Raw genomic sequence first — 26,605 nt, 5'->3', positions numbered from 1 at the left:
GGGTGGACGTGCATTTTGGGGGACACCTTGTTCCGTCCACGAAACTTACCAAGCTCAAGTGGGAAGCTGTGAGTTCTTTATACTCCTGCACCTGACAGTCACTGGGTGAGGCTGCTCTGTCTGGTAGACAAGCGGTCCGGTAGACAAGCGGTCCGGTAGACAAGCTCCTGAACACGAGCTGGGGGCCGAGGACCACAGCCTGGGGAGAGACGAAGCCAGAACAAGCCACAGGCTGGGAACGTGGGGTTCGGGCAGCAGGGGGATGGGGCAGAAGGGAGGCGGCACAGACGGACGGCGGAGCAGGGCCAGCTCCGCAGCTCAGACGCGAGTGAGCCCAGGACAGAGCAGGAGGTTGGGGAGGGAGACGGCCACAGGGCCTTTGCTCGGCCCCTGTGACCGGCCTGACCAGCAGAGCAGAGTGGTGTGGCTGTGTCCTGGAGCACAGTCTCTCAGAGCCCCGAGCCCCGTGGAGGAGGTACCCCACGGCCACCGTGCTGGACAGAGCGGGGGGCGGGGGTTGGCAGCAGTGAAGAGAGAGGTGCGGCCGGCCCGGCCACCCTGCTCCTGCCGACCGCGTTGCCCCAGCCAGGCCCGGGCGCCCCGGGAGGCCAAGGTGAGCCGCCCCTTCAAGCCCTCACCAGACATGTGCTCACAGCTGTGTTAAACTGCAGGGTTTGGACACGTGGCCATAGGGGAGTGGCGTGGAAGGCTGTTCAGGGGAGCATGAGAAAGACACAAAAGCACTTCGGGAAACGACACACACACATGTATATATGATACCTGTAGGTATTATACACCTGTGTGTGTGTGTATGTGTATGCATAACAGCAAAATTTGTTTAAAAAGCCCATAGACTGGTTGGACTGTAAAATTGAGGAAATCTCTCAGCAAGCAGACAGTGGAATTTGGAAAAAGAAATGGGAAATAAGAAAGGAAAAAACAATAGATAATTAGAAGAGCAATTCGGGAGGTCTGAAGGATATAAGATCCCCAAAGAGAAATAAATGCAGAGAGAGAAATTATCAAAGAAATGTTTTCTTAAGCACGTCCCCAGGCTCAGAGACGCAGGTTCCCACGAGCCAGCGCGGGCCAGAGCTCTGGAGCACGTCTGCACGCCGTCCCAGGCCGCCAGAGATGAAAGGGGACCCCGAAGACGCAGAGGGAAAATAATAGGTCGTAGGTCCCGTGCCAGGACGCACGTGGGCCTGTGACAGGCTTCTCGGACGGCCGAGGCTGGAGTCCAGCGGCACCTGCCTCCCGGAGTGCGACGGCAGTTCCCCCCCCACCCCCCGGAATCCCTGGAGCGACCCCCCACCCACCCCCCGGGGTGAAGAGAGGTGGCGCCGGGCCAGGACCCTGGGATTGCTCTGGGCGGCCTGCCCTGGGGAAGGCAAGAGGCATCGGGAAGAGGGTGAAGGGGCCCCCAGGACCGGAGGGCGTCTCCAGGAGAGGGGAGGAGATGGAGACAGAGGCCTCTAGCAGGAGGTTGGGGGTGAATCCCAACGCACAGAGCGCAGGGGGGAGTTTCCAGGACACGAGGAAGAACGACCTGAGGGCACCGCATGGGCGCTGGGGAGCTCTGGACCTGCCCCGGCGCTGCACAGCCTGGGCCACCCCGCATGCTCTCACCACGCCCATCGCTCCTCCCTGGGCTCTGCAGTTGCCGTTAGGAACGGTCACAGGGACCGCAGAGTGGCCGCCACCCCTGCCCCACGGGAGCCTCGTGTGCGCCACTGGGCACAGCTTCTGAGGGAGGGGACGGGTGAGCCAAATGGGCCAGGAGAGAGCCTCCACCAGGACCCGTCCTGCGGCCCCGTGCTCCGGAGCGCCTGGCTTCTCGGGAGTTCGGGCGAGATCGAGGGAGGTCCCAGGCCAGGCAGGGTCAGCGGGGCCCCGGCTGCCGCGGGGGGTGACACGGAGCCGCTTCACCCGAGCCAGAGGGCCTGCTCCGCCCTCCACCTCCCGGCTGTGTCCGTCCGCCCCACCGGCAACGTGTCCTCTCGGCCGGAGGGGGCAGCCGCCCCCCAGGACTGCGGAGCACAGCTCTGTGCCCAGGGAGGACGGCAGAAACGCAGCTTTAGCCCTTTCATGACCCTGGTGGGGGGCTTTCAGCTGGAGGCTTCGTTTACAAACCCCTGTGGGGAGGCGTGCGGAGGAGCCCGTCCGTGGCCCGAGTGCTGCCGTGGGGCCCACACAGCTGGCCGCCGCACGGCTCCACCCGCCCTCCTGGAACCCGGGCCAAGCAGACCCCGAGCCAAGGCGGCTCTGAAGACGCCTTAGGGTGAAGCAGGTGCTCCCCGTCCCCTCGGGGCCCCCGTGCAGGGGAGTGGCGGGCAGCTCAGCCCCAGCCGCCTGGGCCAAAGCTGGTAGGCTGCTCTCCCAGCGGGGGTTCGATTAGATGGTGCTTGCCCGGGTCCCCAGGGGGCCCAGACAGAGGACAGAGCATGGCCCACATGGAGGAGAGGGGTGGCAGTGGCCAGGCGGGGGGAGGACTACCACGGCCAGTGCAGGGGGATGGGGGAGGGGAAACCTGCTTCCCCCACAGCCGGAGCGCAGAGACGGTGGCGGGCCCGGGTGACCGAGGGCCTCGCCATCCATCTGGGCTCCACGAACGTGATGTCTTCCCAAGGACAGAGAAGGCGCAGGACTGAGCGGCGCTGCCCTGCGTGGTGGAGCGGGGGAGGGGAGCCGGCCCCTGCACCTGGCCGGTCTTCGTTCTGGGCAACAATGGACACACGGAGCTGTGGCTCCCACCCCGCCGGCAGTCCCTCCTGTGTCCCCATGAGCCACCGAAGGACACTTTAATAGATTCCTCGCGTAAACAAACACGTGTGTGGCTGGCGCCAGGTCCTCCCATATTGTGAGCAGGGACATTCTTCATCTTCTCCACAGAAACGAGCCCAGAAACAAACAAACAAAAAAGGGGTTCGACCAAGCCCACGTCATTTCCGTCGGCACTTTCGGCCAGTTTTGTAATCGGAGACGTTGGGGGTCCCCGTTTATGGAGATTGTGGGGCGTTCGTCTCAGCCTTCCTTAAAGCGGTCCTTCTTGAATTGTTCTCCAGGCGCAAGTGGCCGGTGGTTGCAGGTGGGGAAGCCTGCCCAGGGCAGAGGGGTGGCCGGCGCCGGTCACAGCCCCCGGGCGTGGCGGGGTCCGGGGCTTCCTGGTGCCGCAGAGATGACCGCAGCCCGCCCAGAGGACGGGACTCGCGGCCGGAGGTTCCGGCAGGTTGGTCAGGGCGAGGGTCGGCTTAGGGTCGGGGTCAGGATTGGGGTTGGAGTTAGCCTATGCCACGTGATCAGCGTCGCGACCCGGGCTTCCGGCACTTCCTGGGGCCGTGGGGGACGCAGGGGACGCAGGTCCGGGGCCCAGTGGCCTCCCTTACAGATTCCTGGGGCTCACTTTGGTGCCACATGGGCCTGCGTGGGGGCATGGCCGCTGCGCCAGTGCTCGGCGCGGCCCCGAGGTCGGGCGTGTTTGCTGGGTGAGCGGCAGCAACTCGCTGTTTACTGGTGCTCCTGGCCCGCCGTGTGTGGCCGGGACGGGGACGTCCTTCCGGCTGGACGCCGTCCTCCCTCCGTGCGGGCTGCCTGGTCCCCGGGCCTTGGGGGCACCAGTGCCCCGCCCTCGTGAGGACACCTTCCCACCATCCTGTTCTCCCGAGACTCTGAGCACCTGTCAGTCAGGTCAGTGATGGGCACGGAGCCCCTCGCCCCTCCCCGCCACCTTGGCGCTTGGGGACGGAACCGCCCCAGGTTTCCGTGCGCCCTGAGCCCTGTTTCGGGGCAACCCCTTCCTTCGCCTGGACGTGGTGGTCTAGAGAAGTGCTGCTCACAGGCCACAGAATGATCCGGAAAACCGCTCAGAGTCCCGTCCCAGGCCCCTGGCCCCCAACACGGGCGGGGTCTAAGTGATTCTGACGGAAGGGTGGGGCCCGGCCCCAGATGCTGAGATGCCCCCTAGTCCCCGATGGAGGATCCTCCGAGAGCAGCCTCCCTGAGCCAGGCAGCCGGTCCAGGGGCGCCCGGGCTGTGCCGCCATCCCAGCCCCCGACTGCGCGAGACCCCGGGTCCCCTGAGGGCTGCGCAATGAGTGCCATTTTCTGATTCCGAGTTTGACGGCCTCATGAGGCAAAGACGAGAGCAAAGTGCTGGGAGCACGCTTTCTTCTGCGGGTCGAGGACTCCGTTACCGTGTCACAGATGAAACTGCTCGGCGACTTGTTCTTTCGTAAAAGGCGACGCAGACGAACTTACTTCTTCTTGACTCTGCCTCGAAAACCGAGGCCGGGACGTCCCTCGGGCCGACACGGGGTGCAGCGGGAGGGGGAGCGGTGACGCCCGGGTTCCCCCCGACTGCGGGGCCCAGGCGGCCACACTGGGGAGCAGAGGCCCCGCTGGCCGGCCCCTCCCTAGCGTGGCCTCCGCCAGCCGCCGTGGGGATGGCAAACGGCGTCCGGCACGGACGCTTGCTAAGCCTCAGTCTTTATAAGTGGAATGCGAGGATTCGCGTCTCCATCCAGGGCACTTCAGATGTCACCTGGGCGTTAAGCCCGAGACACGCAGCAAGTGACTCGGGTCCCTGCACACGCCCTCTGCCCTGTCGCGATCGTGGACGCCGAGTCCCCATTGCGGCGGGTCTGCCACCGGGTCCCCCGGCGCGTCCTCTCTCCCCCGACCTGCACCATAAATCTTAGCAGAGGCCGGCATTGCGCGCGTGCCCAGACTGTGCCGCTCCTCCTGGAGTGACGAGCCCGGCTCTGGGACCCGGCCGTCGACCGGTAGAACGTTCCGGATCAAACCGGATTATTCTGCTGCTGGAGCGGTGACAGCTTCTCTGTGTGCCAGGGCGGAAGTCAGCCCATCTTTAGAGCCTGGGTGTCCGTGTGTGCAGACGTGGTCGGGACGGTGGGAAAGGGACATCGCGGGTGAGAAAGGTTTCTAAACCAGCAGTGAGGTCTCTGTGTAGGCAACGTGGCACCTTCTAGAATGTTCCGGAGGCTCACGTCCCCAGTGGCGGAGTCGCAATGAAGTCAGACCAGACCGTCATGACACTCTTCTGGGAAACCCCCCCTGCCCAGCTGCTCCTTGGCCGTGTTGCGGTTGGTGGCCCTCAGCCCCGGGCCTTGGGGGCCACGTGGCTCCAGGTTCTCACGGGACACACGGTGTGCGGCAGGCAAGGTTCCCAGAGGACAGAGGAGGACAGAGGAGAGTGGGGGCGGCGTCCCTCCTGCCCGCCACGCCGGAGACAAGCTTCCGCAGCCCTTGGAGGAAGCAGCAGGAGATGGGCTCCTCTGCCAGGGCCCGGGGACAAGCGGCCGTGGCTCTCGACGTGAACAGAACGTGGCTGCAGAACGACACTCCCCGCTCGTTGCAAGCCCTCTGCGTGGCTTCCAGTCTCAGTGCGCTTTGGAAATAAGAGCAACTGCTAATGGTGTCGTGATTTAAACAGAAAAGCTATGGGCTGAGGTCTGAGTAAGAGCCCCCGTGGTGTGAGCCCTGACTGTGATGATAATGTCCTGTAATGCAGGGGGGCCCTGGGCCTCCTCCTCGTCCTCCTCACGCCTGTGCCTCACGTGAGCACCCGGAGACTGCAGCAGGCAGAGGGTCACGGCAGGCAGAGGGGGTGTCCCGCCCTCCCGGCAGGGACCCGGCACAGTGGCACGGACACTCGGCTCCAGCCTGCAGTGAGCGGGCGGGCGGGGAGCAGAGCGGGGGCTGCAGGGGCGAGCTTCACTGGAAGGGGTGTGGATCTGGCGGAAGAGCCTCCTCGTGGGCAGGCCGGGAGGAGTACCCGGCCCTGCCTGCCTGCATTCAGCTCTCCTCAAACGAGCGTGCAACTGCCCAGCTCAGACGGGAACGTGACCTGGCAGCGGGGCAGAGAGCTCAGCCCGTGGGCCACCTCCTGCCGCTGGAAGTCTGCCGGGGCGTCCCAGAAAGACCCAGGCCCTCTGCACCTCACCCGGACCTCTCAGACCATCCTAGAGAGCACCGGGCTCCCCAGCCCCCCGGGAGCTGAGGGGGAGTCTGAAGACATCTCCCCGCCATGCCTGTGGGCTACCTCTCTAGACCAGGATCGACCCCTGCCTGTTCAAAAGGGAATTTTTTTTTAAAAAGCATCAAAGCAAAGACTCAAGCACAAGCTGTAATAAATAAGCCCTATCTTTGGAAAGCAAGGCTGTTCTGAAGATGGAAGGGGCAGAGGCAGCTCTGGAAATAGTCCTCAACAGTAAACCGGGGAGACTTTTCAGAGGGCATCTGCTTGTCGGTATCAAAGGGCCAGCCGGCGAGGGCTGCAACCCAGGAGCCAGGAATCAAAAGGGGAGAGAAACCTGCGATGAACGCAGACGTCCAAAGGTTTACCGACAGACACACGAGATGAATGCAGAGATGCTAAAAATATAAGAGTGGAATTCAGACATGTACTGGAAGCTGCACATAACAGAAATGTTTTACTGCGGAAACTCAAAACAGTGGCATGGAGACCAGATTTATAACCAACTGATGGGGCCCAGGGAAGAAACAGGACCAAGGGGGGTGGGGGGAGAAGTTGGCAGGTGTGGAGGGCAGAGGACGGACATGTGACCAGAGAAGGGCGAGTCCTCCTGGAGGGAGCACTTCCGCAGCGGCAGGAACAGAAGGGAAGATCGGATTGGGGTTAAAATATGGTGTTGGGAAAGAAACTTAGCTGAAGGGAACCTGTAGTTAAAAACAAATGAAAGCACTCTGGATCTAGCCATTTTATGCCAATATCTTTGACTTTAAAGAATGAAGAGGCTGGGTGTGGTTGCTCACACCTGTAATTTCAGCACTTCAGCCAAAGTGGGAGGATCACCTGAGGCCAGGAGTTTGAGACCAGCCTGGGCAACGTCGTGAGACCCCCAACTCTACAAAAAATTTTTTAAAAATTAGCCGGATGTGGTGGTGCATGCCTGTAGTCTCAGCCACTGGGGAGGCTGAGGCAGGAGCATCGTTTGAGCCCAGGAGTGTGAGGCTGTGCTGTGATGTGATCACACTGCACTCCAGCCTGAGTGACAGAGCGAGACCCCTTGCCTAAAAAAGAAGAATTAAGGAAATCGGGGAATCTATCATAAGCATTCCGTGGATTATTACTGAAGGGAAAAAAAAAAGATAACAAGAAGCCACAGAACCTTACAGACACAAGCAAGCTGTGCTCTGAGCTCGGCAAGACTTAGAGCCAGAAGACAAAACAAGGATCCTCTAAAGGGACTGGACTGAAAAACAGTTTAACTTGTGAATCCAGCCCTATTCTTAGCCTTGTTTTGGACAAAAGGAACAAATAAGACAGTTTTAGATTCACAGGAATTTAGAAAGTGTACCACCCACGTAGCTTTCCTGAAAAGGCAAATGAAAAATGCTCTCGGGCCAATCAAGAGAGAAATCAAAACCAGGAGGTAAAAATTGAAAAGTCGCCTGTAAAAATATCTGTGGTGACCATTGGTAGAAGCTGAATACGTACAGATACACATAAGTAATTCATGTAACTATGGTTTCGAAACTGGACATAAAATCCAGCACCGCTGTTTAATGCACTCTCTACATTGTGAAAAGCAATTGCCACGTGATAATTTGCAACCTTTGATTAAATGAGCAAATGCTGGGGGCAGCAGGAAGCAGCAGGAGACACTCAGTCTCCTCTCCAGACAGAAAGAACCATGTATTTCAGTTATTTAGAAAAACAGTTTAATCATTAAGAGTGCATTTAACAGCATAAAGGCTACCACTAACAGGAACAAACACACGATTCCCACTAAACTACAGACAAGGAAATCTGTGTGTGCGTATTAAGATGAGATAAACCGTAAGAGGAGTATAACCAGAAATCATCATGGAACAGAAATATGTCATGTGTAATTTTTTTTTTTTAAGTCAGAAAATAAACGGAAAGGGTTTTCAGAAGGGAAAATTATAGCACATACGAGGTCTGAAATTATTCAAGGGTGTTTGCATAGCTAGTGTGTTGATCAATAAATATGGAAATTTTGATTTAAGTGTATGATTTTTCTAGGGGAAAAAATCTCTGTTCAAGGCAATTTCAATATCAATGATGACAATAAATGTTAATGGGTTAGTCTCCTCTACTAAAAAACAAAGACTATCAAATCAGATGTTCAAAATAGCCAAATAGGCATTACCTTCCAAGGCCACTACTATAAATAAAAGCAATAAGGTCAAAAGTAAAGAAAAAGAAAAGAAAGAAAAAAAAAAAAAAGAAAAAGTAAAGATATACCAGGAAACTACAATTGGGAGGAAATCCAGAGGTAAATGTTAAATTACAGCATATGATGTCATATACTATACATTCACTTATTGACACACATTTATACATTATAGTTCGGGCAGTAATGAGAATGTCACATTCAGAAACCTTTGTGCACTGATTAGCATAGCACAAGAATAGATTATGCAGACACAATTACAAATAAATGAAATAGTCAGAAACACAATTTTTCAGTTCGAAATTTAAACGTCCCTCCAATCCATGTTAAGATCAAGTAAACACCACCGACAACAACAGTGAAAAGAAGCAGAGCGTGGATCTGAAGAATAATAAAATCACTGGAATTGAATCTGCAGCCACATATTAGAATTATAGCATGCAAACAAGGCTGCTTCCAATTTTCAGTCATTTCTGAAACGTCTACAGAAAGCTCCACGAACCAACACATGAATTAAACCCCACTAAGAGGAGAATGAAAATAAACAACCTAAGCTAGGGAAAAAGCCACACACCTCCCAAAAGAGAACAATATAACTAGTAGAGATAAAGTAAACATGAATGAATTCGAAATACAAAGGCATGGAATCGATCATTGCCTCTTTAACAAACCTATAAAAATGTGATTTTTTTTTTAAACCTCTGTTGTATGTAATTTTTTTTAAAGTCATAAAATAAATCTGAAAGGAGGAAGGGGAAATGATAGCACATGTGTGGTCTGAAATGATTCGAAGGTGTTTACACAACTAGTGTGTTGATCAGTCAGTCTGGAAATGTTGATTAAAGGTATGACTTTTCTAGGGGGAAAATTATAAAAAAAAAAAAAAGGAGGAGGAGAAAAATGCTTGTATTTTCCAGTAAAATGTGCACACAGAGACGGTTTTTTAAATAGGCACCTTCTTTAAAATATTTAGTATGCTGATATCTTTTGCCCAAATACTCAAAAATAGGGAAAATTGCCCAATTCATTTTGGGAACTAGGGAAATTGCTTAATCATTAAGAGTGCATTTAATAAGTTAAAGGGGACACTTCTGATGCCAGAAGTATCCCAAATGTTAGGAAAGTGCCATCGAAGTCATTTCTGAGTACCACAGAGATTCCTTAGCCGGACTCTGGATCCATGCAGCCAAGCGCCCTTCAGTCCCCTGTGTGTCCCTGTGACAGGGCTGACGGGCATGTCTGGGGGTCCCTGCACCCCCAGAGTGGACATTCTCTGCCGTCAGTGGTGAATGGGGCACAGACCGCCTGCACTTACGTCAAATCACAGCACCCTGGATTCTAAGGCCTTTAAAAGAAAAACAGAAGAGATCTCCACCCACATGGTAGAATCTGTATGAGAAATTAAAACGCATTTAATGCAGGCAGGCCTCATGTCACTGCACGCTGCTTTTTTGTTCTCTGCAGATGTTGTGTTTTTTTGCAAATTGAATCTCTGTGGCCACCCTGCATCAAGCAGGCCTATCGGCACCATTTTTTTCCCTAAAGCATGTGCTCACTTTTGTGTCTCCATGTCACGTTTTGGTAATGCTCCCAGTATTTCAAACGTTGTCACTATTGTTATGCCTTCTACGGTGACCTGTGACCAGTGAGCTTTGAAGTTACTGCTTTCATTGATTTGCGGCTCCACGAACCACCCTCGTACATGTCGTGTGCGTGTTGTGACTGCTCCGTGGACCGGAAGTTCCCCGTCTCCCCATCTTCCCCCTCAAGGCCCCCCCTATTCCCCGAGACTCAGCAATACTCAGATTAGGCCAAGGAACAACCCCGCAGCAGTCTCTAGTATTCACGCGAAGAGTCAAGTGTTTCTCACTTTAAATCAAAAGCTAGAAACAGTGGGCTTGGTGGGGAAGGCTGCCAGGAGCCCAGACAGGCTGAGAGCCAGGGCCTCTGGCACCAGGCAGCCGAGCTGTGAATGAGAAGGAGAAGTTACCGGAGGAAATACAAAGTGCTAGACCAGTGAACACACGAATGGGAAAGAAAGCAAAACTGCCTTGTTGCCCATATGGAAGGAGCTTTGCGGTCCGGACAGAAGGTCAAACCAGACACCACGTCCCCTACGCCAGAGCCGGATCCAGGAGCAAGGCCCCGACCCTTCAGTTCTGCGAAGGCTGAGCGAGGTGAGGTTGCTGCAGAAGGAAAGTTCGAAGCCAGCAGAGGCTGGTCCCTGAGGTTCAAGGGAAGACGCCGACTCCGTGACATAGAAGTTCAAGCTGCAGCGGCAGGTGCCGATGTAGTCATAGAAGCTGCAGTGACCCAGAAGATCGCCGATGAAGGCGGCTGCACCAAGCCAGGGAGGCCGGCAGTCACTGCCACCACTGGAGACCGGTCGGAAGTTCCGGCAAGTGCGGTCGCATGGGTGTGTGATGTGAGCATGGTCCTCATTGCAGGTGAGGGAAACAGGTGCTCCAGAAACTCTGAAGAATCGCTGAAATAACTTGAAAACTAGGAAAGGTTTATCAAATTGGGCCAGTTGCCAATGCAGACACTTCTTGTATCCAGCTCTGAAGTTTTCATAGGTGCAAACACCCCGGGGTGCGGATCAAGAGTTTCGGAAGCTGCAGCCTGCAGGCCACGTCCGGCCCAGCCTGCTCCCATGGCGCGGCTGCGTGGGCACGGCTGCGTGGACGTCCGTCCATCCGTCCGTCCACGTACTGGCCCCTGACGCCTCGGCGCTACAGCGGCAGAGCCCGGCGGTCGCTGGAGGGAACTTGCGGCCCCCAAAGCTGAAAATCGGTGCTGTCTGCCCCTTAGGGAGACCCTTACTACGAACACACAGAGGAGCTGCGGCCGACTGCAAATGCATGGAGAAACCGTCGTCGTTTGTTAAAATTGAGACCTTAAAATTTGTACCCCCATAATAGGCCGAAATAAAAATAAATAAATAAATAAATGTCAAAAAAAAAATGTCACACAAGATGACTTGAAATAACCTCAGTGAAAGGAATGGTTGGCGCCTACGTAGAGCACCTTTACCTTGAGCAACTTTGCGGGAAAGACTTGGACAAACACAAAGATGCGGGAAAGGCGGTGGAGAGCTGGCGTTGTGAGATATTTCCTTTGCAAATTGATTCTCAGGTTTAATAAAACTCCAGTTCCATTTCCAGTGAATTCTGGGGGCTTTCCGAAATGGGTTCGAATTTTATCTCGGAGCGTCGTCCGTTCGGGTGTCCGAGGAGACCCTGTAACTAACGCGGGCGCCCTGGACCCGCACGCAGGTGCAGCAAGCAGGTGCGTGGACGGCAGTCGCGGAGCCCGCCGGCAGGGTGGTGGGCAGGCGGGTTGGGAGCGGCTCCACCTGGGTTCGGGGCCACCTGCCTGCCCGGAGCTTCGGTCCTGCCGTGTGTCCCACTCAGGAGTTAACACGAGGACAGTGTTTGACAGAGTCCCAGGCGTGTCATTAAAAGAGCTGGTAACAGGTTAGCTCTTAGTTTTCCTGACCCGTGGAAAACACCGGGTGGCCCTGAAATGAACCAGGGTTCGTGAGAACCGAGTGCGAGGTGCAGTGAGCCTTTCCAACCAGTGAGGAAGGGCCATGTCCCCAGCGGCAGGGGCTAGGAGAGTTGGCTTTGCGTTTGGGAAAAAATTCAAGGTGGCTCCTTACGCCCACCTTCCATCCGCCCTGCTGGGCGAGGACCGTGCTGGGAGCGTCAGAGCTGCGTGTTCCCGCTGCCCTGTGCTCGGTCCCGAGAGTCCTGGTCTGAAGACACTTCTCCGGGGCTCCCCCTGGTCTCCAGGCCCCCCCGACTGGGGGAGCCCAGGTGTGTGCTGGGGGCAGGCCCAGGCGTGGCCAGTGGTGGCAGGGCCCGGGATTGTCACGCCGGGCGAGCGGAGGCAGGGCTGTGCCCCCCTGCTCTGGGGAAGCATGGTCTCGCCGCAGATGTTCTGCATTCTTGTTTGACTTGAAGCCTGGTTGGTGATGAAAACACCTGTGCAGCTTGGAAGCGCCGGAGGCAAGTGGCAGCCATCCCTGAATCCGTTTTTAACAAGCCAGGAACCTTCTCGGGGCTGGTTATGTCCTGCCCCCCGAATGCCAGCCAAGCGCAGGACAGCTGGGCGCATCACTGGGGGCTTGGGGGGGGGTTGGCAGAGGATGGGGTCCACCTGCAGCTGCTGCCCGCCCCAGCTGCCCAGCCTAGTGACTGATGGGCGCTCCGTCAGAGCCAGGCCCCGGCGCCCGCCGTGAGAGCCCCCTGCCCTCTGCCCCAGACACCAGCCGAGGGCAGGAAGCCCCGCAGTGCTGGCCCCTGTCATCGACCGCCCGCCGGCCCCTTGCACAGAATGCTGGCGCCCCTGCAGCCAGGGTGCTCTGCCACTGTCACACGGTGGCCCCGTGCAGCGGGGAGACTGAGGCTCAGGGCCCGTCAGTACCATGCTGGGTTGGATTGGGGACAGAGGCTGTCCTGCTCTGAGACCCCGAGTGCCACGCTGTGGGCTGGTGCAGGACTGCCGGCCGGCAGGGCCAGTTCCTGAGCAGGCCAGCCCGGCGGCCCCAGAGCCGTCCCTTGGGGCAGAAAGAAGGGGGCACTTCTTTCTGCAGATGCACACAGCAGGCTCAGCCCCGTGGGGAGCTGGGGTGCATGTGACCCCCCCACGGGCAAAGACCACAGACCCAGCAGCCATCTCAGCTCTGCTGTGGCCCCGGGCGCGGAGTGACCACGGAGGCTTCCGGTCCCCCAGCGAGCAGACGGACCGAGGGCCAGTGAGGAGGCCGGAGCCACAGCAGGGAAGGGGCGGGGAGCACATGCCAGGGCCCTTCCCGTGGCCCGGCCCCCGTGCCATCCTTCTGGCCCCATGCGTGTGCGTGGTGCTGAGGCTCACACCGCGTCCCGTGTAGCTCTGCTCTTGGGGGTGGAGGGGCTGTTCTGCGAGACCCTGGAAATGGGTCACCCTCATGGCGTGCCGTGGCCAGTGCAGGAGACCGGCGCAGCCACGCTGGGAACGCTGGGGGGAGGGGCAGGCATGGCTTTGGCTCCTGAAGGCAGAGGGGTAGAGGGGTCCTGCACGCCACGCAGCATAGGACACGCCACTGTCCCCCGGGCTGCTGTAAAGAGCCGGGGTCCTCTGAGCATCCCCAGCCGGGCCCTGGGAGGCTGGCGGGAGGGAGCCCCTCCTCACGTGGCCCTGGGGCGCCTCCCACACCCAGTGCCCCGGGCCCCGACAGAAGATGCAACTGATAGACCCTAATCCAGTCTCAGAACATACTACCACGTTTCCCCGAAAATCAGACCTACCCATAAAATAAGCCCTAGCAGGATGTCTAAGCATGTGCGCAATAGAAGCCCCACCCTGAAAATAAGACCTAGTGACGGGCGTGGCCACACAGCGCATCTGCACAACCCATGCATTTCGTTGCTGAGCGGTCAAGAAGACGAGCAGCCCTTCTCATCTGCCCCGTCGTGACAGCTGCTGTCCCAGAGGTGACCGGAAAGGTGCGGGCAGCCCCACCCACAAGGTCGAGCAGCTCCCCCTGTCAGGTCCCGGCCATCCTGTGCGTGCTGCGAGCTGAGGCTTGGAGGGGAAAATAACTCATCCCCTGAACCTAAGCCCTAGGGTATCTTCTTGGGGAAAAACAAATATATTTGGGGGGAAACGTGGTAGATGAATCTGGAGCCGTTGAAAACGTATGACTCTAGGAAAGGACTGGAATGTGTGCCGTGAATGTCGCCGTGCCAGCAGGCAGGGATCCACTTGGAAACTAGCGGTGCTACACGGTGCAGAAATGAAACCCCGCCGTGGGTGATACGGTGCCAGCAGGGACAGCAGCTGGGCCGAGGGGGACGGCAGGCAACGGCCCTAGACGGATGTGGGGGGCCTGGGGGCGCCGGGGGTGTCGTGGCGAGAGGTTGACTCTCTTTTCTCCTCCCCTCCAGGTGTCCTGACGAACGCAGCCCCCGAGGGGCCCCGGGAGTGGCCTTGGCTCCCTGGAGAGTCCACCACGCCGCGCCACAGGCCTCCGCCCGTCCCTGACCTCGCCCGCCCCGCTCCCCGCGGCCGCCGAGGATAGCCTCGTCCTGCGCCCCGGCCCGAACGGCGGAGTCGAGGAAGCCGGGCCTCGGACACACGGGGGGGCGGCGCCGGGCGCCAGCAATACGCGTGTGTGGGAGCCCGGCCTTGCCCGCGCCCGGCACCCGCCCCGCGCTCGGAGGACCAGGACCTGGACCTGGAGGCCCGGCGCCCGGAGGAGGCTGCGGCCCGGCCGGCCCGAGACACCGCGCCCGGCCCGGGGGACTGTCGGGCGCGGACGCCGCCGCCTCTCCCCGTGCCCAGACTGTCCGAATCGCTTTTATTTTCTTACACTTTCCGTACACCCGATAGACCAAAGAGCAAAATCCGCCCCACCGCGGACGCGCCCTGACTGTCAGAGTCCCGGGCCCGCGGGGGGCGGGGGCCCGAGGCAGAGACATGCCGGCGGCCCTGGTGACAGCGGAGTGGATCGAGCGGCCGGGGCAGAGGCCTGCAGCCCGGGACTGCGCTGGCGCCAGCTGGAAGGACGGGCTCCGGCCGGGAAGAGGCCACCGCCGCCGCCATGGCGCACCTGGGGCCGGAGACGGGCCCCCCGCGGACGCCGAGAGCCCCCCGGGAGTGCAGACCTCCGCCTTCCTCTGTACTTAGACCGACTCTATCGTACTAAAATCACTTTCTGTTTAACCAGTAAACATGCCTCTTCCGCAGCTCCATTTTTGATAGTTGGATAATCCCGTATTTGCCAAGAGCATGTTGGGTCTCCCGTGACTGCCGTCCGCATCCGACACGCCATTTAGCTCCAGAAAGCAAATTAAAGGAACACTGCAGTAACACTTGTTTGAAAGAGATATCATTAAATGTATTTTGCAAAGCCTAAAGTTATATATTTAACAGTTTTTATATGTTGTATATTTGTAGAGAATCCTATTTAACAATCCGTGTGGCAGCCCCGGCCGTCCCGAGAGCCGGGCGGAGCCCCGTGTGTCCCTGCAGCCTCGGTTGGGGCCGGGCAGGGTGGGGCGGGACGGGGCGGGGTGCAGGGGAGGGGGAGGGGCGGCCCTGGGCCCTGGGGCGCCTGGCGGAGCCACAGGACCCTGGGAGAAGAGAACGGAGGACCACGGTGCCGGGGTCTCCGGACACCTCCACCAGCGCCCCGGGGGGAGCCGGGTCCCTCTTCCCTCCGGGCTGCTTGGTGGTGCCCACCCGTCCCTTGGTCTCCGTGTCGGCGAGCGTTGAGCATCCGGTGTTGTGACCACGCCTCTTCCAGAGGGCCCCGTCCCCCCGTTTCCGACCCCTTCGCCACCTGTGGGTCTCGAGGCCAGTCTGCCGCCCTCTCCCCGAGTCCGCGTCCCCCCATTCTCAGAAGTCCTCTGTCTTCATGTTGGAGGAGGTCGGGGGCCGGGGGCCACGAGTGCGGGGCGGCCTGGGTCTGTCCCCGGCAGCCCCCCGCCGGCCCCTGCGCCCCCACGCGCGCCCGCTGCAGTATACTACCTAAGAGTCCGATTAACACGATATTATGCTAGTTCTATGCTACTAAGAAACAAAAAAGGTTAAAAAAAAAACACATAACTATATAGAAGCTGTCCCGGCTACCGTAGACCACAGACGTAGGAAGGAGCTCCGTTTATTTAAGGCCTGCTCCGGCCCCCGCGAGAGGCTCTCTGTCCCCTCTCCGTCACAACCCAGAGGTGTCTGTGTCCCGGACTGAGAGCGGCGCAGACCGGGGTCTGTCGGGGAGCGGGAGCGGTGGCGGCCCGGGGAAGGCAGGGTGGTCCCGGCTGCGCCCAGAGCAGGGCGGGGTCCCCGGGCCGCGGCCCCCCACTCCCCCGGCCGGCCAGCGTCCCCACCAGCTCCTGTCCGTTGCCTGTTTCTTTTGAACGTGCGTGTAGACACCTTCGGGGGCAGAGCCCGGGAGATTTAAGATGTTACAGCATTTTTTTTTCTTGTTTTACAGTATTCGATTTTGTGTTGATTCAGCTAAATTATGAAAATAAAGAAAAAAATCCTTTGATAAGCATGGCTTCTGTTCCCTGGCCGTGGTGTCCTGGGAGAGGGGCTGTGGCCGGCACGGCTGGTGGGGCCGGCACGGCTGGTGGGACCGGCATGGCTGGGGCTGACACAGAGGCCCTGGGAGGGAGCAGACGTGGACATTGTCCCTGGACAGGAAACCAGAGGCCCTGCCCGTGTGTGGACCACGCAGTCTGTGAACCCACTGGGTTTTTCTGTACCCACAAGGATGGCCTCTGGGGCCCGGCCCCAGGCAAGGGACAGTGGTGGCTACGGCACCTCGTGGGGTGTCTGTCACCCTTGAACACCCTGCACTGCCCAGCACGGGGCTGAATCCTGGGTCCATCCCTTGGTCACATGCGCAGCCCCCTCGAGATGCAATGACGTCTCGCTCTCATTTCCCCCTGCCCGGTGGGGAGATCCAGCAGCCAGACGGGGAGGCCGCCGGCCACAGGCGTCCACGGGTCTCAGGAGCCGGCCCCACAGGTGCCCTGGACACAGAGGAGCAGCCCCGCCCAGGGCCCCACCGGTGCTGCCAGGGCCCACCCGGCCGGGGTCAAGCACACCTGTCACTTTCCAGCTGCTCGTTACAAAGCACCAACCTAGACAGCCGTGGGAGTGTCCGATGTCCTGTGATTCATCTCACAGAGGGGCCACTGGTCTTTGGAGCCGTGGAGGCAGAGACAAGGCCCCAGCCTCTCCTGCAAGGACCCGGCTGTCCGGGGCGGGAGGGCGGCGGGAGGCAGGGCTGCGGCTGCCACGGGAGCCCCGGCCGGCCCCCCACTCAGGCAGGTGTGTTGTGAGCTGCACTGGGCCCTGTGGTCAGTGCAGACTCAGGCCGGGGCAGCGTGGCCAGGACAAGGCCACCAGCTGGCTCTTCCTTCCTCTTTCACGAGGAGCCCCCCGAGCTGCACGGAGCTGGGGTCAGTGTGCAGGGTGGGGGTTGGGGGGCAGCTCCCCACCGGGGGGCTCAGGTCATGCTGTGGCTGTAGCCCGTGCCTGCAGCAGTGTGGACCTTTACCCAGGCCTCTCCTCCTGCCATGAGCCCATGCAGGCTGTCAGGGGTGTCTCCGGGGAGTCCCTCAGTTGGGGCAACACTGGGGAACCCGGCACTGGCCTCAAAGGCGCCTCTGCTCCCGGAGCACGTACTGAAGCAGGTCACTGCCTCACCTGACTTGGGGCAGTGGGATGGCCCCCGCCCCGTCTGGAAAGAGAGCCACTGTCCCGATGCCCCGAGGGCCTGTCCTTTGCTAACGGCATAGCTGTCCTCAGCTCCCCTGCCCGCCAGTGGGACGACCGTCACCCGCCTTCCCCGGTCTCTGGAGGGGCCAGCCGGGCCACCGAGAAAGAGGACGCAGGTGAGTCTGCCTCAGCCTCCCGGGGACCCTCTGCCCAGAGCCGCCCGCTGGCCACCCCTGGTGGCCCCCCCACGCCAGGACAACCTTGTTCTGAGCCAGCGCTCGGTGGCAGGGGCAGCTGAGGCCATGCCCCCTCCAGGTGCCCTGCCCTGGGGGCCGGCCCTGCTGTCTGAAGCAGGTGCTGTGGGTCTGGGTCCTCCCCAGCCTGGGCCGGCCGCGTGGTCGGGAGCGGAGTGGAGCCACACGGGCCTGGCCGGAAGCCGAGCCCCGTGGCACTTTGTTGTGGGGATGGCCTGGGCCAAACCGTGGTTCCTCTCCGAGCCTCAGTTTCCCCACTTGCAGCACAGGGAATCATGCTGGGCTCAGGAGGCGTCCCTAGAGATGGAGGGTGACGTATGACGATGGCGCATAGCCGGTCCTGACCCCAGTCCAGCGCTCTCTCCCCACGGGCGCCCTCAGGGGTGACCGGGCACTAGCGCCCCGCCCGTGCGCCCGCAGTGCAGAGCTGCCCAGCGCCCTGCGGGTTTCCGCCGCCCGTCTGCGCTGGGCTCCGCTGCTTGCGCGGTTGCTTCTCTGGGCCTCAGCTGCCGGGTCGCACAGGGGGACGGCGCGGCCGCCTGCTGCACGGGAGGGGCTGCACCGGAGTGTCGGGGGGCTCCGGGCGGAGCAGGGCTCCCGTGCGGCCCGGCAGCCAGCGTCACCGGCGCCCGGGGGCTGCTCCCTGTGGCTGGTCCTGGACTGGGCCGTGCGGTGGGGCTGGTGTGCAGGGACAGCAGCAGGAAGCAGGCGGAGGGGCCTGGCGTAGAGCGTGTGTGTGAACAAGTGTGTGTGCACATATGTGAGCGTGTGTGCCTGGTGTGTGTGAGTCTATGTGTGCACATATATGTGCATGTGAGTGTGTGTGGTGCATGTTGAGTCTGCATGCACATGTGTGCATGTGTGTGTGGTGTGTTTGATGTGTGTGAGTCTGGGTGTACGTATGTGTGTATGGTGTGTGAGAGTGTGTATGCACATATGTGTGCATGTTAGTATATGTGCATGGCGTTTGGTGTGTGAAAGAGTATGTCTGTGAGTGTGTGCATGGTGTGTTTGGTGTGTGTGTATAAGAGTGTATGCACATAGTATGTATGTGAGTGTATGTGCATGGCATGTTTGGCGTGTGTGTATGGGGTGTGTGTGTTGCATGGTGTGCTGTGTGAGAGTATGCACATGTGTGTGAGTGTATATAAGAGTGTATGCACATAGTATGCATATGAGTGTATGTGCATGGTGTGTTTGGGGTGTGTGTATGGTGTGTGTGTTGCATGGTGTGCTGTGTGTGAGAGTATGCACATATATGTGTGTGTGTGAATGGTGTGTTTGGTGTGTGTGAGAATGTGTATGAGTGCGGGGGATGCACGTAAGTATGCATGTGAGTGTATGTGCATGCTGCATTTGGGGTGTGTGTGCGTGGTGTGTGTGTGCGTGGTGTGTTTGGGTGTGTTTTGGTGTGCATGACTGTGAGAGTGTGTGTGAGTGTGTGTTGGTGTGCGCGTTTGTGTGCCCCTGCGCCCATGTTCACCATGGCGCTCGTGTGCTGAGCAGGCTCCGGCGGGGTCTGAGGAGGACCGCTGTGGATTCCTGACCTCCGGAGCCCCCGAGGTCTCGCCAGACCCTGGGAAGGCGCTGGGCAGGGCCGGCCCCCACAGCCCCCACCGCCACAGCAGGAGCCACCTCTGCCCAGGTCACAGCGTTGGGTGGAAACCGTCCGCTGAAGGGCCGCTCTCCCGGGACTGGGGCCCGTGCTCCCAGCTGGTGCAGTCAGTCCTGGGGACAGAGATGAGCCCCGGTGTCCATCTTCAGGGACATGCTCAAGCACACGGGCGCTCCCCTGCAGAGTCCCCAAACGGGACCACAGAACCACAAATGGGGGAGAAAGACGCCTGCAACGGCAGAAAGACCAGCAGCAGAATCAGAACCGCAGCGAGCTCGGATGGCGGAGCTGTGAGACGCGGCCTGCACGGAAATGATGGAAAATGAAAGGAGACATAGAAAATAAGAACTCACAAAAGCTCCTCTAAGGAGCAGCACACTTGGGAAAGAACCAGACACAGTGTCCCCTGAGCTCCCAGGGAGAGGCTGTCCCTGTGCCTGGTCTGTGTGGCTCAGCTGCTGCTCACAGGAGCTCACCTCTGACAGGCGCTGCTCACCTGGGCTCACCTCTGACAGGTGCTGCTCACCTGGCCTCACCTGTACAGGTGCTGCTCACCTGGGCTCACCTCTGACAGGGGCTGCTCACCTGGCCTCACCTGTACAGGGGCTGCTCACCTAGGCTCACCTCTGACAGGGGCTGCTCACCTGGCCTCACCTGTACAGGTGCTGCTCAGCTGGGCTCACCTCTAACAGGGGCTGCTCACCTGGGCTCACCTCTGACAGGGGCTGCTCACCTGGGCTCACCTCTGACAGGGGCTGCTCACCTGTACAGGTGCTGCTCACCTGGGCTTACCTCTCACAGCTGCTGCTCACCTTACCACCAGCTGCTGCCCATCTAGATGTGTCACTGTTTTCAAAGTACTGACTGTTCCCTGATAATGGGAATCATTCATTCCTCCATTCATTCATTCACCGGTGCTCACTGAGCACTCGGGCAGGTGCGCAGGTGCAGGGACGCAGCGTGAGCGCAGCAGGAAAGGCCGGCCCAGGCTCCGCTCGTGCTCTCGGGAAGGGTGGCGAGCAGGGGGGACTCGAGAGCCCCGAGAAGGCCAATGCCACGGCCTCCCCAGGCAGAAGCACAGGTGGGGTAGGGGCGGGTGTGGGGAGCGCGGGGTGGGGGTGCTCAGGGAGGAAAAGAGGAGGGTGAGGGAGGGGCCCGGGCCTTCCCGGGAGGAAGGAGAGGGAGTGGAAGGGCCCTGGGCAGGGCTGGGGGGCCACAGTGGGCCGGCTGGGGCCTTATAGCGCTGTCTGCAACAGGCGAATGTCGTGGGGGCCCTGCTGTGACCCGAGTCCCCTGGGCGAGGGGCTGCGGCCCCCGTTTGCCAGCAGCCGCAGGGGGAGGAAGAAAGTTCCCGTCACGGGCAAAGGCTGCAGACAGAGGCGAGGCCGGCAAGCGCTTCCCAGAGCAATCACCCTGTTTCATCTGCTCACGAAGGCCTGGGCGGTCTCGTCCGAGGGGCGAAAGTGCCGTCCTTGGTGTCAGCCAGGAGCAGCCTGGGGCTGGCCCCGCGTCCCTAGCACCTGTTTACGGTCACATAAACCCGGCTCCTGGCTCCAAAGGCAGCCTCGTGCCGTGGAAATGCCCGTTCCTTCCCTCGCTGTGTCCCTGGCCCGGACTGCGGAGCGGAGGACGGTTCGCGCGTCTGGTCTCTGGTCGTGCGCGCCGGCCAGGGCTGGCGGAAGGCAGGTGAGTAGGTGCCCCGGGACGGTGGCTCTGGCCTGCACAGTGGCAGGGGAGGGGACGGTGGCTCTGGCCTGCACGGTGGCAGGGGAGGGGACGGTGGCTCTGGCCTGCATGGTGGCAGGGGAGGGGAGGGGAGGGGGCTCTGGCGTGCACAGTGCGTGTTGGCAGGGGAGGGGAGGGGAGAAGGCTCTGGCGTGCACAGTGCGTGTTGGCAGGGGAGGGGAGGGGAGGGGGCTCTGGCGTGCACAGTGCGTGTTGGCAGGGGAGAGGAGGGGAGAAGGCTCTGGCGTGCATGGTGGCAGGGGAGGGGAGGGGAGGGGGCTCTGGCGTGCACAGTGCGTGTTGGCAGGGGAGGGGAGGGGAGGGGGCTCTGGCGTGCACAGTGCGTGTTGGCAGGGGAGGGGAGGGGAGAAGGCTCTGGCATGCATGGTGGCAGGGGAGGGGAGGGGAGGGGAGGAGAGGGGAGGGGAGGGGAGGGGAGGGGAGGGGGCTCTGGTGTGCAAGGGCTCTGGCTGCGTCAGGGGACCGGGCCCCAGCCCAGCTCTGCACGGGCCCTGCCCTCCGCAACACTGTTCTCCGTGGAAAGGCCGCTGTGTCGGTCCCATTTGTCCTCACGCCGCCGCCCACACTGTCCCCGTCACTGGCGGTGAACTCTCACACGGGGGGAGCAGCAACTTGCCCTGCGCACAGCGGGGCCCGGGGCCTGCGCCGAAACGCCTCCTCTCGCTCGCAGCTCAGCTGCTGTGTGGTCCCTGGTCGGTGTCTTCCCCTCGATTTCTATTTGCTGTTGGAATGAAGTCATGCCGACACGGAACAAAGCATAATGGAAGGAAACACGCACCCCCCGCACCCCTGCGTCCCGCACGTCAGCCCTGTCTTCTGGCGTGACCCTCCTGCCGCACCTCAGTGGCTTGCGTGGCTGGGTGTCTGCATGATATTCCATCCACTGACCGACACATCCAACCACCCCCTCAGACCCTGGGGACCGGCCCTGTCCCGGGTTGGGAAGACAGTGGCCTTGTTGTCATCCAGACGTGGCCCTCCCGGGAGGAGGATCCCCATCTCCGCCCCGTGGGCCTGGGGCGTGGCCGTGGCACTTGCCCCACCCACGCGGTGTGAGCAGCAGGGGCTTCAGCTGCTCCGAAACAGGAGGTTTCAGAGCCATCAGGTCCTGGTGCCGCCAAACAGGGTCATCCCAGAGAGGGGCAGCTCAGCCCAAGTCCCGGCATGGACGGCAGCGCCCCAGCTGGCCACCCTGCTGTGGACGGGACACGGGAGAGTATAAACATTGTTTTTTTGAGACTCTAAGATTTTGGGGTCACTGCCTGCCACAACACAATTTGTCCTAATGCAATGGTGACGGACTTTAGCCTGGAATGTGGCCACTCAGGGTGTGCTGGAGACAGAAACGCGGAGCTCTCTGTCCTCTGTGTTCCTTGCCAGCCACGCCCCAGAAGCCCCGTCCACGCCTGCTATGCTGCCACCAGCACCTGTGCCCACGGCCACTGCAGTTGTGTCACCTGGACACAGAACCCTTGCGCACAGCGCCCACACCTGGGGTGGAGCTCAGGTGTGATTCGCTTGGCCCCTCCAACACCAGGGCCTCCGTGGGCTGCCACCTCCCCGCTAGGGGCACGGGTGGGCCACGAGATGGGTGGGCGCAGGTGCAGTTCCATGTCTGTGTTAACATCTTCCCAGAGAGGACCAGAGACGGCCGGGGCATGTGGCAGACGCAAGGGGACAGTGCAAAGCCATCAGCTCTTGGGTTCTCTCCAGCGGTCCCTGACTGCACAGGGTGAACGCCACTCTGCTCACAACTCGAGGGAGTGGGAGGCCAGGTCCCCTCCTGCCGTGGAGACAGCCCAGCCAGCCTGCTGGAGCGTGGGAGCCATGCCCCATCCCGGAGGGTCGGGGTGGCCACAGCCCCGGACGCCAGGGCCCGGGACCCACCTCCTGACGCCAGGCTCATGGCACTGAGGGGTCTGTGAGATTCAACCCGTGTCGTCGTGTGAATTCGAAGTCTGGAAATCTGAGGTGTGGCAGGAGGGCTGGAGTTAATAGCATGTATTGGGTATTGTGCAGTGGGGATTTGCTGAGAGTGGGTTTTAGGTACTCTTTCCACACATACACACACACACACACACGCATACGCATGTGCACGCACACACAGGTCTGCACATGCACACACGTATATACACCTGTCCGTACATGCCCACATGTGCACACACACGCACACATGCACACACGTGTGCGCACACATGTGCACAAAGGGTGATTAGGGAAGGGTGTAGATATGTTAACATGTTTGGCCGGAATGATCATTTCACTGTGTCTGTGCATATCAAAACATCATATTGTGCAACTCAAATACATGCTATGAAGCCAATCTTTCCAAACAAGCTACAAAGGAGCCTTCTCGTATGAGCAAGAGCAAGGGAGGCAGCCAGCCAGCGAGCGGGAGGACGGCAGGACCCGAGAGATGGGGAGGCCACTGGGGCCCCCTCTCGGCCCTGATCCAAGGAGCACGCGCACCCCATCCCACTGCAGGTTATTAACCCCCCCACACACACACACACAGTCTCCTTCTCGAGCTCCCCTCGCTGTCCAGATGCTCCTGTCTGGTGGCTTGAATCCCACGGAGGCTCCTCCAGGAGCAGCTCCTGTCCCTGCTCTTCCACGGCTGTGCCCACGGATTCTCCTCTCTCCCCCCTGTGTCCACTTCTGAGCAGCGTGTGTGTCCCCGGTCCTCCTGCTGCACCAGCCGGGAGGTTCTTCCGGGAGCTCCGGCTCTTTCCTTTGCATCCTCCAAGGCTGGCGTAGCCTTGCTGAACGGTGTCCAGACGTGCGTTGGAGTAAACTGAGTCCTCCAGGCAAGGACTGTCCTCCAGACAGGACAGCTGCACTGGGATTTTGTCGAAGGCTCTATCTGACGGGCCGCAGGACAAGTGGGCTCTGCACCCCCAAGTCTCAGAGCTGGAGGCTCCTCCATGCGAGGTCAAGACAGCTCCAGCAGGCTCGGGTGGAAGGAGGGCCCCTCCCCGTGTGGATGAACTCCTCTGTGTCCAGACTGTCCCTGACTAGCCAGCCGTGGGTTCTGGAAGGTTCCAGGGTGCATGGCCCTGGGGGAGGCTGGTGTTTGTCATGGAGCAGGACGGCGTGGCTGCAGCACCCGGACACGGGCAGACCGACGATTGGCCAGGCAGGTGAGGAGACGACATGTGAGCACAGACCCTGGGCTGATGTCCTCACTGAAGGAGAATCGCCGGGCCCAAGGGTGTGCTGGAGACTGTCGCAGTGACGACAGCCCATTGGCTTCGCCTCCCCATGTCACCCCACGCTGCTGCTGGGCTTGGGCGCGTGGCTTCCTCTGTCCAATCAAATAATAGCGAGTGTGACGCAGACAGACATCAGTAACTGTGGCCTCTTGAGTGTCCCCCCATCCCTCTGCTTCCCGGAGGCCCTTACACCCCACTGCAGGACCCAGCCTGGGCCATGCTGCAGAGGCGAGATGGGGGGAAGGAGGACCAGCCCCCCGGACCCCCAGCCACTTCCCGCAGAACCCGCCACTGAGTGACCCAGCAGGGAGCCCCTCCCAGCGGCATCAGGAGAAGCAACAACGGCCAAGCCAAGCTCAGCCCGAGCTGCAGACTCACAGGACAAATCCCGGGCACAGCGCTGCTGTCCACAGACCACGGAGGGACCAAGAGCCCACACAGCAACGGGGTGCCTTGGCAGTACCGGGGAAAAAAAACAATCTTTTCCAACTTTGAATGTTATATCTAGCAAAAATATACTTGTGAAATGAGGGTAAAATAAAGACACTTGCAGAAGATTAAAAATGGACAGAAATGCATTCCCAGAAGACTCTTGTTCAGGAAAACCTAAAGGAAGAGACGGAAAACATAATGGTCCTCGCTGCAGTGGCCTTGGAGATTCAGGAAGGGATGATGGGCTCTGGGGGTGGGGACGGTGGGGACAGAGGGCGATGAGGCCGGGCGATGCCTCTCGCAGGCACAACTACAAGACCCAAACACAATTGCTCAGAGCAACAGTCTGAGAGCACTGGGAGATGAACAAAGGCGGGAAGGAGCTGAGAAGAGATTGCTTTCGGAGGCGTGCCCCTGCGTCAGCTAAGAAGGCAGTGCGGGGTTCCTTTCCTGAGCCCCCACTGAGGTGGCAGGAAAACCACAGCCCGCTTGGATGACGGATGTGGCACTCAGAGCGTCAGGACAGCTGGACGTGCCAGGAGGACACCTGTGAGCCAGGGGCACAGGTGCACTGAGAGCCGAAACCGGAGTTACCCTCCGCCCAAATCCCCGGCTGACCACTGAGCAGCACATTCACGGCAGGCCTGGAGGAATGGGGCAGAAATCAGACGGAAATACTTCTGATGGTACTTGCAAGAATTCCACGCCCTTGACTGAGTTTGTTCCCCAACCTGCACGGTCCACGCTGCTGAGAGAGGACGCTGGTGGCTTAACGGAAGAAATCGAGGCAGACAGAGCAGCTAGAGGTTAAGAGGCAGTTTCAGGAATCTCAGAAGCAGAGGACCTAGAGGACGGGTGAGCCCCCAAATCTGAGTGTAAACGCTGCCCCAGTTTGCAGATGAACATTAAACTGCACAGTCAATGTGGGGTTAATTCATTGGGCCAGGATAAAAAATAAACGTAGCCATAAGCCGGGAACAACACAACACAACAACAGCAAACCTAAGCAAAGACAGCACCTGCTGCTCACTTCAAGGAAGGCTGATTTGAAAGCAGGCAAAGTGAACAGCCTATGCAACAACAACAACAACAACAACAAAAACAGCAACAAGCCTTAGAAGAATAAAAGACATTCCAGAGCATCTGCAGAATATCACTTACAAGAACAAGCTTTCCACCAACACTGGTTGCACGAGCAGAGAAACAGGCAGGAGTGATCTGTGCTCGGGACAAAGTCCAGGTGTCGAAAACAACTCTGAGACAGCCCTCATGTTGCAATTAGCTGAAACGTCAAAGTAGCTCCTATAAATGTATCTAAAAAGTTAAAGAAAAATGTAGCATTGATGAGTGAAGAGAATTTCAACAGAGTAGAGAATGTCAACAGAGAAATGAAAACTGCTAAAAAAGTGGTAGTTCTAGAGGTGAAAAATATCATATCAGAAAATGAATTGAAAAAATGTACCAGATGGGTTCAACAGATGACTGGGGAAAGCAGAAGAAAAAAAGAATCAGTGAAACTGACGACGGGTCAATAAAAATTGTCCACTCTGAGAAACAGAGAACCGATTGAGAAAATATTTAAAAGCTTCTGAGACCTTCGGACAGTTTATTTACAATAAACAGTCTAAATATCTGGCTTTGTTGGGGGTAGGATCAGCATGTGCTTAACTGCACATATTTAAAGTGTGCAATTTGGCGAGTTTGACAAGCACACACACTCTTACAACTATCACCCCGGCCTCGGTCTGCTCCAGCCGCGATAACACTCACAGACAAGGCGGCTTGAACCACAGGAGTTTACTTCTCCAAGCTCTGGAGGCCTGAGAGTCCAAGGGCAAGGTGCCGGCCATTTCAGTCCCCGGAGAGGGCTCTCCTCCTGGTTTGCAGATGGCAGCCTTCCTGCTGCGTCCTCACCTATCCCCCAGCCTTCCTGCTGGTCCTCACCTGCCCTCCA

General features: G+C 59.2%; 1 protein-coding gene across 2 annotated transcripts in view; it reads left to right on the top strand.

Annotated features, from left to right (window-relative positions):
• The window catches only part of TAFA5 (TAFA chemokine like family member 5), a 204,518-nt gene extending 189,311 nt beyond the window's left edge, over positions 1–15,207 (top strand). For both annotated transcript variants that reach the window (XM_020287834.2, XM_076006905.1), the window contains exon 4: positions 14,110–15,207. In XM_020287834.2, the coding sequence (XP_020143423.2) occupies positions 14,110–14,118 (9 nt within the window). In that variant the 3' untranslated portion in view covers positions 14,119–15,207. The remainder of the gene's footprint in view (positions 1–14,109) is intronic.
• The last annotated feature ends 11,398 nt before the right edge of the window (positions 15,208–26,605 follow it).

This window comes from Microcebus murinus, chromosome 10 (assembly GCF_040939455.1).
Source record: "Microcebus murinus isolate Inina chromosome 10, M.murinus_Inina_mat1.0, whole genome shotgun sequence".
Lineage (NCBI taxonomy): Eukaryota > Metazoa > Chordata > Mammalia > Primates > Cheirogaleidae > Microcebus > Microcebus murinus.
The sequence above is the reverse complement of the archived record's forward strand: the minus strand, read 5'-3'. Positions and strand labels throughout refer to the sequence as shown.